Here is a 16,988-nt window from a genome sequence, read left to right on the forward strand (position 1 = left end):
CCTTTAAAACACTAAATTGTAAAAAATGCAGTTATTTTATGGTGAATACTCAATGGCTATAAACTATGCATTATTTTTCTTGTCTCATTTAACAAATTGAAGTAATACTTCTCAACAATGGACTCCAACAGCTTGGGTGGTTCTGCTCCTTTAACGTCGACTAGACAAGAGAAATTTTAAAGTTAGTATGCTCTATATTATTTTTTTTAATCTAGATAGATAGCCGTCTTTCTACAATCTTTCTACAGTCTGCACACAGACTAGCCTACATCTTGTCAGATGGTGCATATCATCTCAGATTGTACAAAGCTCCTTTTTAGATTGTTCGTAGTATTTGCAAATAGCTCTTTTCGGATTGATATATAGGAGGTTTTCAGACTGTACATAACATTTTCGCAGATTGTACTTAGCATATTTCTTATGTACAAAGCATTTTTTTCCAAATTGTACATAGCTCTTGTCACATTTGTATAGAAGGTTTCTAGATTTGACATAGCTCCTATCAGATTGAAATAGCTTCTTTTTAGGTTGTATAATAACATTTTAAGATGTTTAGACTTTAACATACAATTTTCACACTGTACATAACATCTTTTCGAATGATACATCTTTTCAGATTGTAAACATCTGCTCTTTGAATTGTAGATCTTTTCACATGATACATGGCATTGTGTTAGATTGTACATAAACTCTTATGAGGCTATATTGTAGGTTATGGAGTGATTCCCATCCCTTCAGGTTTCACATTAGCGTCTTTTTAAATAATACACTTATTTTTTTCTTCAATTTAGCACCTTTTAAGATTGTGTATTAGCATTTATCAAATTGTACAGTATCTGTTCGGATTAATAAGCATCTGCTCAGTGTCTTTCCAGAATGTATATTGGGTGTTTTCAGATTGTTATATACTATTCTCAAAAACTCTATGTAACTAAATATCTAACTATCAGAATGGCGCTATCCTATCATGTAGTAAGATGAATTCTTGCATCGTTGAGCTTTAAGGAAAATGAAATGATAATACGACACTTAGATAAGTAAAAATGATATAGTATTACTTGCCTATTTATTAGTATATTTACAAGATTAACATATCACTACGAGGTTTTATTATTGGGGAATTAACTTAATACACAGTTGAAGGAATATTTAAACATATCTTGGTGATTTTTGAATAGAAAACATAACACATGTCAGAACATTAACTATAGAATAAATGACTTTCAAACTGTCAAATCTTAAAATTTAATTATTCACATGTAAAGAAATATTATAATTCTCTTTCTTCTTACTTATTACCGGTGTCAGATATAAATTGGTGCGACTTCACTTCACTTCACTTACTTTATTTAACGTTGCAAATTTTATTGCTTCACACCTATATTCGAAAATCTAAATGTGCATACATTGTAATTTTGTCTTGAAAATGTAAATTGCGACTCTATAGTTTTTATGTAAGTATAGCTTGTTAGACATGGTAACATACGCGGACGTAAGTGCTTGTGTGACTCAAAGTAATTGACTTTAGACCCGATTTAGAGAGCACATATTTGGAAATATTGGGTCAGCAATTTTGGTGCTTTATCAAAAGCTACTTCTTATTCGAGGGTCGAATAAAAAGTTAAAAACATTTATGCCTGTCTATAATGCGAGGATTATATACCAGTTTATGTGAATGTACTTTTAAATTTGTTTGTCGGCAGCAATAGGAAATAATTTTAATATTTCATTTTTTGAAGGTATTGGTATTATTTCAATATAAGTTTATTAAGTCAATGTACCTGTATTTACAAAACATCCTTTGATACTTTTAAAACCAACACTAGAGATATTATGACAATATCAAACCTGAATAACAGTCAATATTTGATGATAAATTAACAGTTTATCACTTATTTACAGTTATTTCAACAGTGTTTATTCACATTAAAGTGTTAATAGTGTCATTATTATCCAACCACCATCTAATCAGTAAGGGTCTCAATATCAGACTCCTATAGAGACTTTAAAGAGTTCACTTCCTAGGTTTTGTGATAAAGTAACTCTCATGGAAAAAAAACATAGGCCAATAACATGTGAATTTGATATAAGAGGATAAATCGCACAGTCTACCACTCAGTGAAATGTTCATAATTTTTTTAATGAACCTGATCATATCATTTTGAATGCACCTGAGATAAGTGAAAATATATCATATTCCTCTTAAGACGTGATTATTTTTTTTTTAATGTAAATGACTTTTTGTCATTGGATTTTGAAAAGTTGTCAGATAACACAAACAAACTAGTATACTGTGTAAAAGTATTTCAGATGTATATGACAATATATTCACAATATAAACAATACTGAAATATGACTAACATGTAGAATTTCTACAGTCACTATAAAAAAAGATTTCGTTTCTAAATCAAGATAATTCTCACCTTTGACTAAATATAATGTTGACATTGTCAAATTCTGTGGTTTCCTCACAATTCTTCAGAGGTGATTTTAATCCAAACATAGTCTATATCACTCGCTTATTTCTGGTCTTCAAAACCAGTCTACTATTTGTCTTGTGGGGTTGTTTCGTGTCATTTTCCTCCTTCAGATTTTCACTAATCAGCGCTGAATTATCCACTTATAACAATACAGATGGTTTTAAGTATGGGCGAAATATCCCATTTTCACAAAAAGTTGCTATTTTATCCCATTGAATGTGGGTTAAAATTTTCACAGCTCCCTATGATATATACTTGTAGAAATCTTATCAAGTACTTCTCACTTTAACATATATTATGAAACAACTTGTGTCGTGAGTCTTGTAGCACCTGCAAATGAAAAAAAAAAAGATATATATATGCAAAAAAAATGTTTCAATGACATTTCTAATGTAATTAGATAATTGATTCATTGCACTCCAGATTCTAACATCTGCACGACATATCCACGTGACAATTCTGAAACCAAAAAATCTAAATCCATTTAGAAAATACATAGAATTATTAGAATAGAACACGAAGTATGTGGAACCATGATCATAATAAGAGGAACGCGTAATAGATGCACTGCACAAAACTTTATCTACAAAGATTTATAAAAATGTGTCAATATATAAGCTAAACATACAGATATTAGCAGCTAATATCACCTTATAAGATATATAACTTCTTCATAAATCAAAATAAATACAAGATATAACTCTTCCGTGTAACAGTTTGTTCAGATTGAGATAAAATCGATCTTCAAATGAAATAACTGGCGGCTATAGATCGAAACATTAAATCTTCTTATCATATATGAATATTGCTCAAAATCATACACATAAAATGACTGCAGGGTACGTTTGTACATAAAGATATACATCGATTGAATATGACAAATGACTGACTAGAAATATCAGACTGCAAATTGAGACATCAAGATTTCGAGTAATCTCTATTTCATAAGAATTAATTTAACACTTCTTTTAATCAAATCCCTATCAATATACAGATTAAATCTTGAGACTTAAATAGACTTTAATGTAAATTAATTAATGTAGGCTTGTAGTTCAATGCAGTTTATAAACATTAAGCTATGCATTGATTTCTATCAATCGGGTATGACGCAGGGGTCGTTTTTGGGACCAATTCTTTTACTATAATTAAGAAATAACTTAGTAGTTTTAACAAAAAAAAATCAAGGAAAATCTTCTATTGAAGATTAAAATGAAACATTGTGAGACGAAAGAACCAGAAAAAAATAATGATATGCTTTGGTATGAAGTACATCTTAAGTACATTGCCAAAAAAGAATGTATATCATATATCGTAAACCATAGTATTGACCATCGTGAAATTTCCCCAAAGGAATGTATAACACTCACCATGGAGGTGCTTCTGATTTTGTTACCAAAATATTTTACATTCATCTTACGTTCTTTACCAATCTGAGACATTAGGTGCGACCAAAACTTAGATCATATACCAAAATAAAGAATTTGACAATGTGCATTCTACTATATGGCTGATAGACAAAGTCGCAGAGTGGCACCAAACGGGTTTTCAGAAAGTGTAAAAGTTTCACAGTTATTATTGGACAGGAATTAAACAAAGTCTTTGTATTCAGACACAAGAGCTTGATTTCAACTGATTTCCCATTGTCAAACCAACTTTGTCTGCATGTGTGTTACTCGTTTCATGTCATATAGATATATATTTATATATATATTTAGATTTATTTGACTGATGACATCATGCTTTTAATTCATTACAATGTAGACAGTCCTGTAGACGGCCGTCGACTGTCTCAATATATTTCTGTCTGACACACATTTTAACCAAAAATTATTGTATTATGCAATAAAAAACTATAAAACATAAATAAAACATAAATCATAATTTAATAGAAGATGATAATATCTTTACACACTCATAAACTAAGGACAAAACTAATAAATTTTACATAGCGTTAAATATGCTTGTATTGTAAATTTACGGGACTTGTGTATTCTTTTGTACATTTCTATTTGAAAATCTATCAAAGGAATAAAAAGGCAATCAAACCGCAGATTCCGCTAGTTTTTGCCGGAAAAGCCAATGTTCGTGAATGAAACAGCACTTGATGTCAGCATGCACGAAATATCTTGCCGACATCTATTTGTGACGTCATAAAAATCCGAAGTATTTACATTTTCAAGATTCCTTTATTCGCTTCAAGAGTTTTTTTCGTAAACTTTTAAGAGAAAGGTCTGCTGCTGTAAAAAAGGGTGTGGTGCAAGGTTTGACATCAATCATTAAAAAGCGCCAATATTGCATATATATGTGTTATGTTGTTTAATGGAAATTAACCCTATAATTATGAATTAACAGGCAAAGCTTTCAGAATAATCCGACGATAATCTGTTAATCTGGAGATATGCTACAGTATTCTGACGTCAAACAATATTCTTATTCAAAGTCACAGCAGTCGATCCAATGTCAAACAGCTTGCTTGTATCTCCACATGTCTGTGCACTGTTTTATATTTTCACAAATCCTAAGACTAACTGAGATATTTATATATAAATTACTGAACGAATGATAAAGAGAAATTAATTCTAAACAAATTATTTTAATCTTTTGCGACAAACGCAAAAACCACAGGACTCTTTTGTGTGTGTATACAAATACAAGTATTGTTAGTATGAAAAGCTCACATAATATTGCAATCAAAAACCACATTTTACTGCTGTGATCTCCATGCAACTTAATTGATAAACTGAAACTCGCTACATATGACATACGACACGAGTCGAACAAATACTTATTTCGTTTCATTTGAAACTGCTTTTCAACATCTTTTACTTGCAGTTCAACAATTTTTAGCCTATACCTATACAATATTTAAAATGACATAATATATTTTTGTATGTTTTGAAATGTTTGAATTCGTGTGAAACTGATAAATTTAGCTCTAAACTACACAAAAGAACAAACAATTTGAATGGTAAAGCTTGTAAACAACATATTTTGCTGAGTTGTTAGTTACTATCTCAGAACAAAAAGAGTTAAAGAAACGAATCCCGCTTTTGACAAATATGAATTAACAGTACAATAGCAATGTTAATTGTAAAGTCAGTTTATAAGAAGTATTGTCAAACGTTTTTTTCTGTCATTGTCATAGACGTAAACCATTTGAAAAGCAAGTGTTGTTGATATGAATACTTCAGATTTTGGGAACGATTCAGACTTTAAAAATGATATGATGTGCTAAATATTCGGAAATTGAATAAATAACCATCAGGCTAAAAGTAGACATAAAACTTATTCCTGTTTTGTCGACTGTATAATTTGAACATTTCAATAACAGAAAAGGGTCACAAGACGTCTCCTCGTCTTACACCCTTTTAATAATAATTCTTTTTTAGATTATTAGCCTTTCATAACGTAAGTTGCTGTCGATGGGAAAGAGTTATTCCTTGCATTATGTAGCTCAGATGAATATCAATAAGTTTCAATTTAACATTGAACATGATGTTATGCCAAATAAGAGGAAAAGAAAAATGTCTGGCCAAATAATTCTTACCTACATCCAATAATCCAAAAAAGAAATGCATAGAAAGTAATCCACTTATTGTGAGAACCAAATTCTGAAGAATAACGGTCAAGTAAGAAATGTCCACTATGTTGATGTCAAATTTAATAACCGCCACTCACGTACAGCAGTTTTCAATTGAAGTCTTTCAAGTGTAAACAGTTAAATGGTCAGTAATTGGTCGCCAACTAGGCCATACAAAACACTCAATATGACTATAACTGTACGAACTTAAACATGCATACCAATATCCTTTATAGGGGTATAATAATACCGACTCGGATATCAAACTAAATAAAGGACACCTTTTAATGTGTGGAGAAAGGCAAGTAAAAGAGAGATAGTGTGTGTTCATTCATTCAACACAAATTGGAGACCAATAATTTTGTCGCTTTTCAGACCTCATTGAAATAAAGTTGACTTTCATTCTTTACTTAATAAGTCAGAATATAAAGCCAAAGTTCAGATAATATCTCCTATTTCAAAACTTTACATGACGTTTTCAATCTTCAATATAAAAGATCTTTTAAGATAAAATCAATTAAAAGTGAGTTAAAAAGGTTTAAAAACATCGTGTGTCGGAATTCATAAGATCACTCAATTTATCTACCAGCTGACAGCAATCAAGAAATGCAGGACAGGGCTTTTTGCTCTCAGTTTTCTTTGAAGTCTTCGCGTGAGTTTGAATCCTCCATTACACTGCTACACAAAACAACTATGGACTATTGGAAAGGGTGATTGTAGATATAGGCCTACTCGAGTGCAGAGTGGCGTTATGTGTTTCTGGGGGATAAAGTATACCCTATCATCTAATTTCTGTATAGAAACTTCAAATGGGACAAATATTTTATCCACATTGGAAACGAACCAATTTTGTAATAGGAATCTTTTATATAAATTACTCTAAAATTAATATTGTAGTGATAACATAGTTTATAACACACAGTGGCTTTAACAATTTCTTTAATTTCAATTTAAAAGAAATATTTTGAGGTCAAAGCAATTTGTAAATGATTACACCTTCGTATGTGATATATGTAAATGTATTTGGTGAGAATTTATCCACAGAGAACTATATAATGAAATACTGACACAGCCCATACTCCACCTTTATATCATTTCAAACGTGCAAATGCCTATGTATTCATAACTCTATTTGAGAAATAAAATAATTACAGGTTACAAAACTAAGCTCTGTCGGGAGTCTTTAACAAGTGACAGTAGTTTTTTTCTTTGAAATTTAAAAAAGGGGAGTCAAATCAAAGCAAAAATGTACATTCATTTTACGAATTATGATATTTTAAAGCCACGAATTCGGGTTTCTAATCATGAAACCACTATCGAAGGCGTCAAAAAACTGATAAAAATTTTTTACATTTTCCACTTGATAAACTTTGTACAATATATATACGCACACATTTACCGTAATGCAGTGCTCCTAAATTATAAATGTTCGGTATGTGAAACAGTCTAACAACAACAATGACTCTATAGGGTGGGGTAGCTGTTCTCGTAACATTTTAATATGAAACAATATAAATACACAAAAGTTTTTTTCCTGACTTAGTATGATGGGCTTCGGTGGTTTTGTGTTGTGTAGATGACATTAACTTGTTTATAGTAGGAAAATAATATTCGATTTTATCAACTGAGTGATAAAAATCCACAAATAAACATACTAATTACTGAAGTAAACATCCGGACCCTTTCAATTTAAATATTGTATCTAGATGTTGTACAGGGAGCACCTCTTTCACCCTTCACATTTAACATATGTGTTAATAACATAACACTACTATAACTCTCATATCACCGAGGAGTACTATGAATATATATAAAGTCAAGCATTTCAAATAGAATCTATGAGTCTGATTACAAGATTAGTACATTGATGAGAGTAAGAATACATATGAGCCATTGAAGATGAAACCAAGCTGTTTTGGTTTAAGCAACGGTAACACTCGTGGCGTTTTTTGGGGTTGTAAAACCAGAAACTATAGGTATTCTAGAATAATTGCTTTTTGGACATTCCGCAACATATTTTCGACCCTACCAAGCATATTTTCATGATCTAGTCTGGATATCAACATTTAAAATGTCAACTGTCTTCAAGTATCAATTGACATTTGAGTCAGATTGAATCTGGTGACACTGATATAATGTGAAGAGATTGTTGTTATGTTTCTTAATGAGTAACTGACATTAATTTTGCTAATTTCAACTTTGAATTGAGTCAAGATAATACTACATCTGAGTGCTTTCATTTTCACTGACATTGGCTATTATACCGTTTCCATGCTTGCAGAGATGAACAGGGGTCCTCACATGTGGATAGCTGATTTTTGTTTCGGGAACGGGATGTGGGCATAAAAAATGCACAGGATCAGCAAAACAAAAACGCGCAATCTTAATATAAGTAGAAGTTACAACTGAGATGCTCGCGTGGGCTTGTGATTCACCAGCTACTTGGTATAATTGTCCTTCCGTTGTAACGTCAGTATTTGCGATATTAGCATCCGCTGGAAGCGAACATTAACTTGACATCTACCTATCTAAAGTCAATATTATGATAATTGTTTGTCCACTTCCAGTGGTCATTTCTGATCTACCCCGAGGCGTAGATAACAGTAAAGGTGTTGAAGGTGAGATGACACACGAGAAATGTACACTTAACTTGATGAAGAGGAACACACTGCCCCGAGCTATAATCTCTTTACTAAACAAGTTCTGTCCTTTTATCAACAGATAAACTTTACCATCAACATCCAAATGATGACAATGATCTTATTGTAGTTAAGGGGCATAAAGTGCCAGTTTTATGTGAAGAGGAAGGCGTGCTTGTGTTTGCATTGTTGAACGTTGAATGAATTCAACAGTTTTTATGGATCAAACCAACAATCTAACGATCTACTGTGAACGTTGTGCTAGAGCTCTGCAACGGCTTCAGCCTTACGGAAGATGTTGAAGATTGTCGCCCAACAACATATGTTAAGGATAATCCACAACAAAGCTTCGCGTCAAAATACTCACTGAGTGAAGGCTTTTCAAACACTTTGGAGTGGGAAAACGATTTGATGTTATTTTATCATAAATTGTCGTAAATTCGACTTCTTGATAACTTCATTACTGTTAGCTGTTATCAAAGTAACATTTATATTGCTTTCTGACATTTGAAATAAAGAGTATGGATTAAGAACATGGATTGCCTACATATTAACTGTTTTATAGAGGATTAAGGGATTTCGCACAGATTAAAATTTGTATGATATCTCGACACGAGATAAACTCAAATTGAAATTAAATATGGTTTGATTGAGACAGGACCTCCTACCAAGCTTTTTTATTCGCATTACTTTCTTACTGATTTCTCCAGATTGATAAATTATCTCATAAATAAATATTCGACTACACTTGAACAAGAGAAAATAGAACAGAAGTCAATAGTGATAGTTTTAACCACTAAGGCATAATCACATGCTAAACCTTGATTTGTTCTATTGTGAAAGAAATATAAATTCAGCATTACAATTGGTGTGTTCGGGCTCCCAGTCTTTGCAAATTGATCCTATATGAGTTGGCTTCCAGGTCCATTTTCGATATTTTAAACTTGCTGATACAGCTTATTATCAATCAAACTATACTTTTAAGTCCTTCTTTTCAAGAAGATTGGCGATGTAATGAGAGAAAGTATGCCCGGATTGCCACTCGATGCTGGGGGGTACCGGGTGTACATGTCTTTGATATGGTGGGAACTGTGAAAATGGTGAATACTCTCAGAACTAAGACTGTCTGTATACTAAATATGTCTTTAGTAAGTGGTAAGGGGTTATAGGATTAGCTGTATAGATATCAATAATCCCTAGTTTATAGACAACCCTCACCATTATAGCATATCTACATCACTAAGTAATAGATTAACGTTTAGATGGACAGATTTCATTCCTCCACGACCAACGGACTGGTTTAACATTAACAATGAAACAGAAATTTAGACTTCTGAATATCCCATCAGATACATCGAAAAAATTAAATACTCTAGACTCGTAAAGATAAAGGTCCAATTTGCCGAAAATTACAAATGATTACATTCTTTTACATTCATTCTGTTTTCTTGATACCGTTCTACTCTATTATGATAAATTCATTATTCAAAAAGATACATTAGGATTTTCTTATAAGCTTTATTCCGATGATTTCCAGATACGTTCAGATAATGTCAGTTTTCGAGATATATTCAGATAATTTAAGTATCCGCAAGTTGGTATATTCTGTTAACGGGCTGATTTCAGATGAGTAAGAGATAAATTCAGATAAGTTCAATACTACAAATAAATTTAGATAATTTCAGTATTAAAAATACATTTAGATGATTTGAGTATCCAACGCTTTATCCGTTTTGGCATTCATGATTGGAATTCCAAGACAAGTTCAGATAATTTCAGTTTTTGAGATAAATTCGGGTAATTTTCAGTATTAAAGGTAGCCTACATTAAGGTGATTTAAGTATCCAACGCATACGTTTTGGCATTCAGGATATATAGATACTTTATTGGAATTCCAAGACAAGTTCAGATAATTTCAGTATTCGAAATAAATTCAGGTAATTTTCATTATTTCAGTATACAATGTACATCCTCAGAGTAAAAAGACTTTCATTTTGCTTTGAAGATAATCATTGGTACCAGTTAGCAGTTAGGAAGTTCGGACTACACTCAAATAGTTATACTTCAAATATTTCTCTAAAATTTCCCACTAAAATTGATCTTATACCCAATTGTAGAGCACAGAACAAAAGATTCTAACTCACCAAGATGGTTAATCCACAAGATGTACACACGTGTCACACGCTGTCAAAGGAACACTTGAATTAAAAAATTTGTGAAGAAAATGAACTCTAATAGACTCTCTCTATCAAATGCGAGTCAATAATGAAAATGATATTCAATAATTCACGCTCGGCTAGATTAATATCACTCTTTCTAAACCTTCATATGGATTAGTATAATCCTATAATCTTCTTAGGGCAATCCTTTGATACTTGATCCATTTTGCTTGAATAAACAGGTATAAGTTGATATATTTGCTATGGAATTTATTTTCCATAATTGAACTGTTCAATTGTGTGTTAAACTGAAAGTGTTATCTATATACAATAGATCAGCATGCTTCCTTTATTTTAAAGCGTAACAAACAATATTCGAACACTCAAAATAATTTAGCCTTGAAAGAACATGTTTTACTTCACTTGTACATGTATGTCTTTATATTAAAATTTATTTACTATGAACCGAAACCGTCCATGGTGGATACACTTATTGAACCCTTTAGGCTCTTGACAACCTTGGTACTACTCCTATGGTAGGCAAATGCATAACCTTTGGATCAATGACAGCTACAGAGGAGCCAAGCCGTCGACCCAAGAGTAACCAAAGATGACAGATTTATGAATCATGCAAAAAACACTATGAAACCAGAGACTGGGAGAATGCTGACGAGTAATAACTTATGGTCACAATAGAATGTTTTTCCGTTTCTGAATTTCGATCAGTTTTCATGACGGCCGATACAAACGATGGCCCTGCTTTCGTATCAAAATCGGACATGTTAAGCAAATTAGGACAAATCAACAGCATTAAAATCCAATTAATCCAATAAAACAATAAAGAAGAAGATAATCTCTGAGCTATAATTTCAGTTTTATGTTAAATATAGTCTCTCAATCAATATTGTGATAAAGGATCGTGTGGTTTAGTAAGGAAGGGTATTAAATATATAATGATACAATAATACACAAGTTCATAGAGTTGAATCACTAATTAACTTTCTTATATTTATTAGCTCTGGGATTGTCCAAACTTACAATCCAAATCCCAATTTGTTTAAAATGCAATTCTAGAGTCTTGGTTTCCTGTTTTAACATGTGGGTAACTCAACTTGCCAGGAAAGATTTCAAGAAATCAAATTAAAAGATCTGTTTAATAAAATAGTGTATTGGTCATTATTCAAAATACAATTTTAACAAATATTTTTGTTATACAAATCATATAACAGGTTAGAAATCAGAAAAATGAATACTAAAATCTTTTTTTTTTGGTACTTTTTCTCCACTTTCTTAAAAGTTTCTATTTTCATAATTGTTTGTAAAGGAACTAAATACGGCTTGAAATATTTCATGTTATTTCCTGTGTTACACAATTTCTTGACAGAGTAAAATCACTCTGAGCAAATACCTTATATTTTGATTTTAATCAAACTGAAATCTTACATAGACACATCGAGACAATTGTTCAGATGTACAATAATCATAGCAGATAAAGAGTAATATACAAATGAAATGAGATGACGAAATTCATCGTTTATTTCGTTTTCCACCCGGTCCTGAAGGAGGTTTATCCAGTGTAAAAGGTTGATTGGTACTGGATGATAGAGTAAAAGGACTAGCTCCAACACCAGGTGTAGCTGTTCCTATTTGTGGTGTTCCTAAACCAAAGCTACCTCCAAGAGCTGGTTGAGAGATACTGGTATTGCCAAATATACTACTTGATCCTGTATCTGAAAGCAGAAAACTTTTATTAACAACAGCTGTCCAAAACAAAAGTCAGTCAAAGGTATTTAGGTACATTAAGGGGCATTTATAAAAATATCACACAGAAGTGTAGAAGTAGAAGTTTACTGTTTTCTAAGGTAGAATATGAGGTAAATCTAGCATATCATATAATAGTGCCACCATTGATGCTATTCCTCACACAAAAATTTTTCATAGAGCATATTCTGGGTATTCAAAATCCATCATAGTAAAAATTTTCATTAAGACATAATTCCAGAATTTATATAATAACTTATAAGTAAATGCCAAATAAGTAAATGATCAAGAATAAAACTTTAAAATACACTTATAAAGTACTTAAAAAAAACAATAAAAAGGTTAGTAAATCATGCTATTAAAAGACAAAATCTACTGACTAAAAAGCATAAATAGAGGAAACAATTTAAAAAAATGACCAAAACTTTCCTTTTAAGATTAAAATATCACAAAAACATCCATATTAGGATGAATTCAAGACTTAACATTGTTGAATTTGAGTCACATTATCATAATGAAAAATACACTATGATGAGTTTGTTTTTAAACAATAGTAGTCCCTATAATTTAACGTCAATAGAATAATTCATTTAGAAAGAGAATAAAATAAAGAAAGCTTACCCCTAACTAACGTAGAGGTGAAGTAAAAGACGTAGAGTTGAGAGAAAGGGCTGGTTTTAAAGTTGATGTACCTAAGGAAAGTGTTGGTTTTAAATTTCCAGTACTACTAGAGAATAACTGGCCTACAAGCAAATAAAGCCACTATTATTCTTATAGGCTGTTACATACCATTGCTATCAAGTTATATCAAACAGTTTTGAGATAATCTAAATATTGTTAAACTAACACCAAAGCAATGTAATTGACCAAATATATGTCCTGCGTAGAAAAGCATTTTTTTTAATAACCATAGTTATAATAATCCAAAAAGCCAAGTAATATACTTGTTGAAATATGCTTAGTAATCAACTTTCTCAAATAAAAAGAATATGCATCACACTCTTTTATTTATAACATTAAATTTTTTGAAGAAATTTGTCATTCACTCATTTTTTCAATTTTTAAATTGATTTTCTACTGAATGTAATTTCAGAATATACTTAAAAAAAGAAAAAACTAAATCACAATTGAAGGATATTTGATAAAAGGTTAATAAGAAGTGCTTGGGTTAAAATACAACATCTACAATTACTACTTTCAATTTAATAAAACAGAAAAAAATTGTTACAGATAATTTCATCATTAATTGCAGTACCATTTTTTCAAATTCAAACCATTTCTAACAATGCTACACTTAGCTAATCAGAGAGTTAATTTGGTCTAATTTTTTATCACTATCATTTAGCTTCATAACATTCTCTTTCATCTAATGTTAAATCACATAAAAAATTCTTCAATGAAAAAAGTTTAAAGAATTTCTGTAAACTTTTTGATAAAAAAATATGCTTTGAAATATGGCTCAAATAATGAATGACCAAATTAAATGTAACTAAATATTAAAACACTAAAATTCCAATATTACTTGATCCCAGGGTTGATCCACCAAACAAGCCTCCACCACCCAATGTAGATGTTCCTAGACCAGAGGTGCCTAAAGTTGATGTTCCTAAACCAAATCCTGATGGCTGGCCAAACGTAGAACCACTAGCCAGACCACTTCCTGTTAAACCAACTACTGGTGGAGCACCTAAGTTTATAGAAATATTTCATTAAACCAATAACATAATATTGACCTACTAATGAAGTCTAAACTGAATGGAGTTCAAAGGGTTAAAATTTCAAAGGGCTCTAATGATAGACAAAGATGGCCTAGATTTTATTGCGATAGAATATGATTTGATTGGGAGCAAGCTTTTGCCTGTGTTAATCCTCTCCTGTTGTTTATGAATAGAAAAATGACTTATTTACCATAAATCATGTTTCAATAAAGATTTCAGCTGTCAGAATAAATATTCTAACCATTTTGTTAAAATAGAGGATAGAGGATTAAAGATTAAAAAAAGAGATATATTTACCAGCAGGTTGTTGTGATCTTGTTAAAACAGATGCCATTGCTACTGCTGCAGCATTAGTAACACCAGTAAATGGATTAGGTCCTGTTTGTTCTATATTTCTATAATTAGTTTGTCGTACTGAAACTTTCTGTTGTTTCTCAAATATATTTCTGTTATCACCATGGATAATCTTACGGTAGTTTAAATAGTGTTCTTTTAATGTCTGAAATGAGGAATAGAGGAATCATACTGAGGTATAGTGATAACATATTGTCCTTTTTAAAAATAAAGATCCCTTTTATCTAGGTGCTTGTTATACCAGAACAGAAATTAACTAGGCACAGTATTCTCTTCTTTAAAGATAAAGAAAAGAAATTTCATAATAAACAACACTCAACACTCGAAATATAATTCAAATATTTAATGTTTACTAATCAACATCATAAAATTTTACCTTCACTGCTTCATGAACCTGCTGCAGATTAGCAGCTAAGGCAATAAAAGTTTCATGTAATTTCCTCAGTAAGGCGATTAGTTCTAAAATAAACAAGAGAGGAAATACCATTAACAATATCAAATGAACAACACAGTATTTTGTATCCAATTCATTGACTCAAAATGTTTAATAACTACCCAAATGCCATCCTTTGAATTCTGTTTTATAAATCTTCTCTAGGCACAGATCTCATCTGTTTGCTACAACTGTCGGGATAAATCTGCCCTGTAGACAACATGAGACACATATCTGGTCTATTCACAGCTTTAAGCATAGTTTAATTAAAACTAACCTACTCTGGCAGATTTTTTGTAAATTGTAAATTTGTGACATACAAAATGTCTGGTTGTGAAAATCTAAAACTATTGTCATGATTGTTTGTTATTTTTGTAATACTCTATTTGACTGATAATGTGTGTGTGTCATCTCTGAATGGTGTGCCCTATTGTTTTACTTTAAAAACTGAAATTAACAGGCTTACCTGCTGGAGAATGTCTATTAGGTTGATATAATGAGGCTAAGTGATTCTCTAATACTTCTATTTGTTGTCTATAGGTTACCATTCTATTCTCAAAATCTTCAACTAATGCTTGGAAATATCTGGAAATAAATTTATGAACGATTTGAAAATAAAATATATGTTATAGTTATGAAGGTTCAAGTTCAATAGACACAATTCTATAGAAGAGAGGTTATATCGAGTTCAATACCTCAAGTGATTACTGTCTTAGGATTTTCATAAAACACCCAATCTTCATCCAAGAAGGGGAACTTATGTCGACTTTTCCAATTAAATCACTGACAATCAATCACTGACAATTTCAAACTGAAAAGGGAAGTCCTCAAACATCTATATGTCATTAACATAAGCTTTAAAGTGTCTTTACTGTTACTGTCAAAGAGAAACAACTGCCTGTGTCAGTACACGTATGCAGTATTGTGTATCTGTCATACACAATCTAGTTAAATGTTATCTGACAGAACTAAACAGGAATATCTTACAAAGTTGGAGCTGTATTTTCATACTGTAAACCAGGTGGAGTATCTTTAGTTCTTGTTGCCATTTCAGAATTCTTCAATTCCTAAAAATATACAACCTCATCATAAACTGGCAACCAAAAAATTGAAAGTAGTGACTTTTCTAAACATGTTACACAACCTGTTTCAACCTCCATTCTACCAGCATTTAATTAGCAACCAAACAGATTTCAGAAGCTAATTTTTGTGAGGTTGCTATTCACCATTTGGCTCGAATCAATCAGAAATTGTGTTTAGAGTCATGAGATTTTTACTATATGAACCTAAATGGGTGATGACAAGGGGATGAGCAGGCATAGTTTGGAGAAAAAACAGATGTGGTTGCTGATTTGGGTAAAGAATTTTACACTCATGTTAGTTCTTACCATTGTCATTTCCCGTTTGAGTTTTTCTACAGCACAGGTATTTCTCTGTAAGGTATTAGAGACTACTGATAATAGTTGTTTTAAAGCTGAAATATCTTCTTGTACTTTTATTATAGGTTTACTGGACATTCTAGCTATTCCTTCTCTAACCTCTTTCTCATCTTTAATATACTTTCTACAAATACATGAATAATATTACAATAACAAAAAACAAAAAAAAAGTTCTATATGATTATAACAAAACAGGGTTATATATAAATCCTACTGTTTTATGCCTTATTGGACAAAAACATCAAAAGATTTAAATCAAAATTAGATTTTTTTTTTTGATTGGAAAAATATATCTACAAAAACCTCAGTTTAAAATTAAATACTTACTGAAAGTTATCTACTGACTGTACTAATAAATCTGGTATTATAGTTTCTTTTAATGCTTTCACATCACTGAAATAAAAATTATACAATCTTTCATTGCT

General features: G+C 31.2%; 2 protein-coding genes across 2 annotated transcripts; both read right to left on the bottom strand.

The window, feature by feature from the left end:
• Window positions 1-12,385: 12,385 nt before the first annotated feature.
• LOTGIDRAFT_153124 (hypothetical protein) lies at window positions 12,386-13,362 on the bottom strand (the record flags this gene model as incomplete). Its single annotated transcript, XM_009057059.1, has 2 exons — window positions 12,386-12,588; window positions 13,252-13,362. Coding segments are annotated over 2 exons (314 nt in total), but the record flags the coding sequence as incomplete, so codon positions are not given.
• A 1,243-nt stretch (window positions 13,363-14,605) lies between these two features.
• LOTGIDRAFT_105113 (hypothetical protein) lies at window positions 14,606-16,641 on the bottom strand (the record flags this gene model as incomplete). Its single annotated transcript, XM_009057060.1, has 5 exons — window positions 14,606-14,836; window positions 15,068-15,150; window positions 15,591-15,709; window positions 16,112-16,191; window positions 16,513-16,641. 5 exons carry the CDS (start codon window positions 16,639-16,641, stop codon window positions 14,606-14,608), a joined length of 642 nt encoding a protein of 213 aa, XP_009055308.1.
• Between the last annotated feature and the right edge of the window lie 347 nt (window positions 16,642-16,988).

Source organism: Lottia gigantea (assembly GCF_000327385.1).
Source record: "Lottia gigantea unplaced genomic scaffold LOTGIsca_3, whole genome shotgun sequence".
Taxonomy (NCBI): Eukaryota; Metazoa; Mollusca; class Gastropoda; family Lottiidae; genus Lottia; species Lottia gigantea.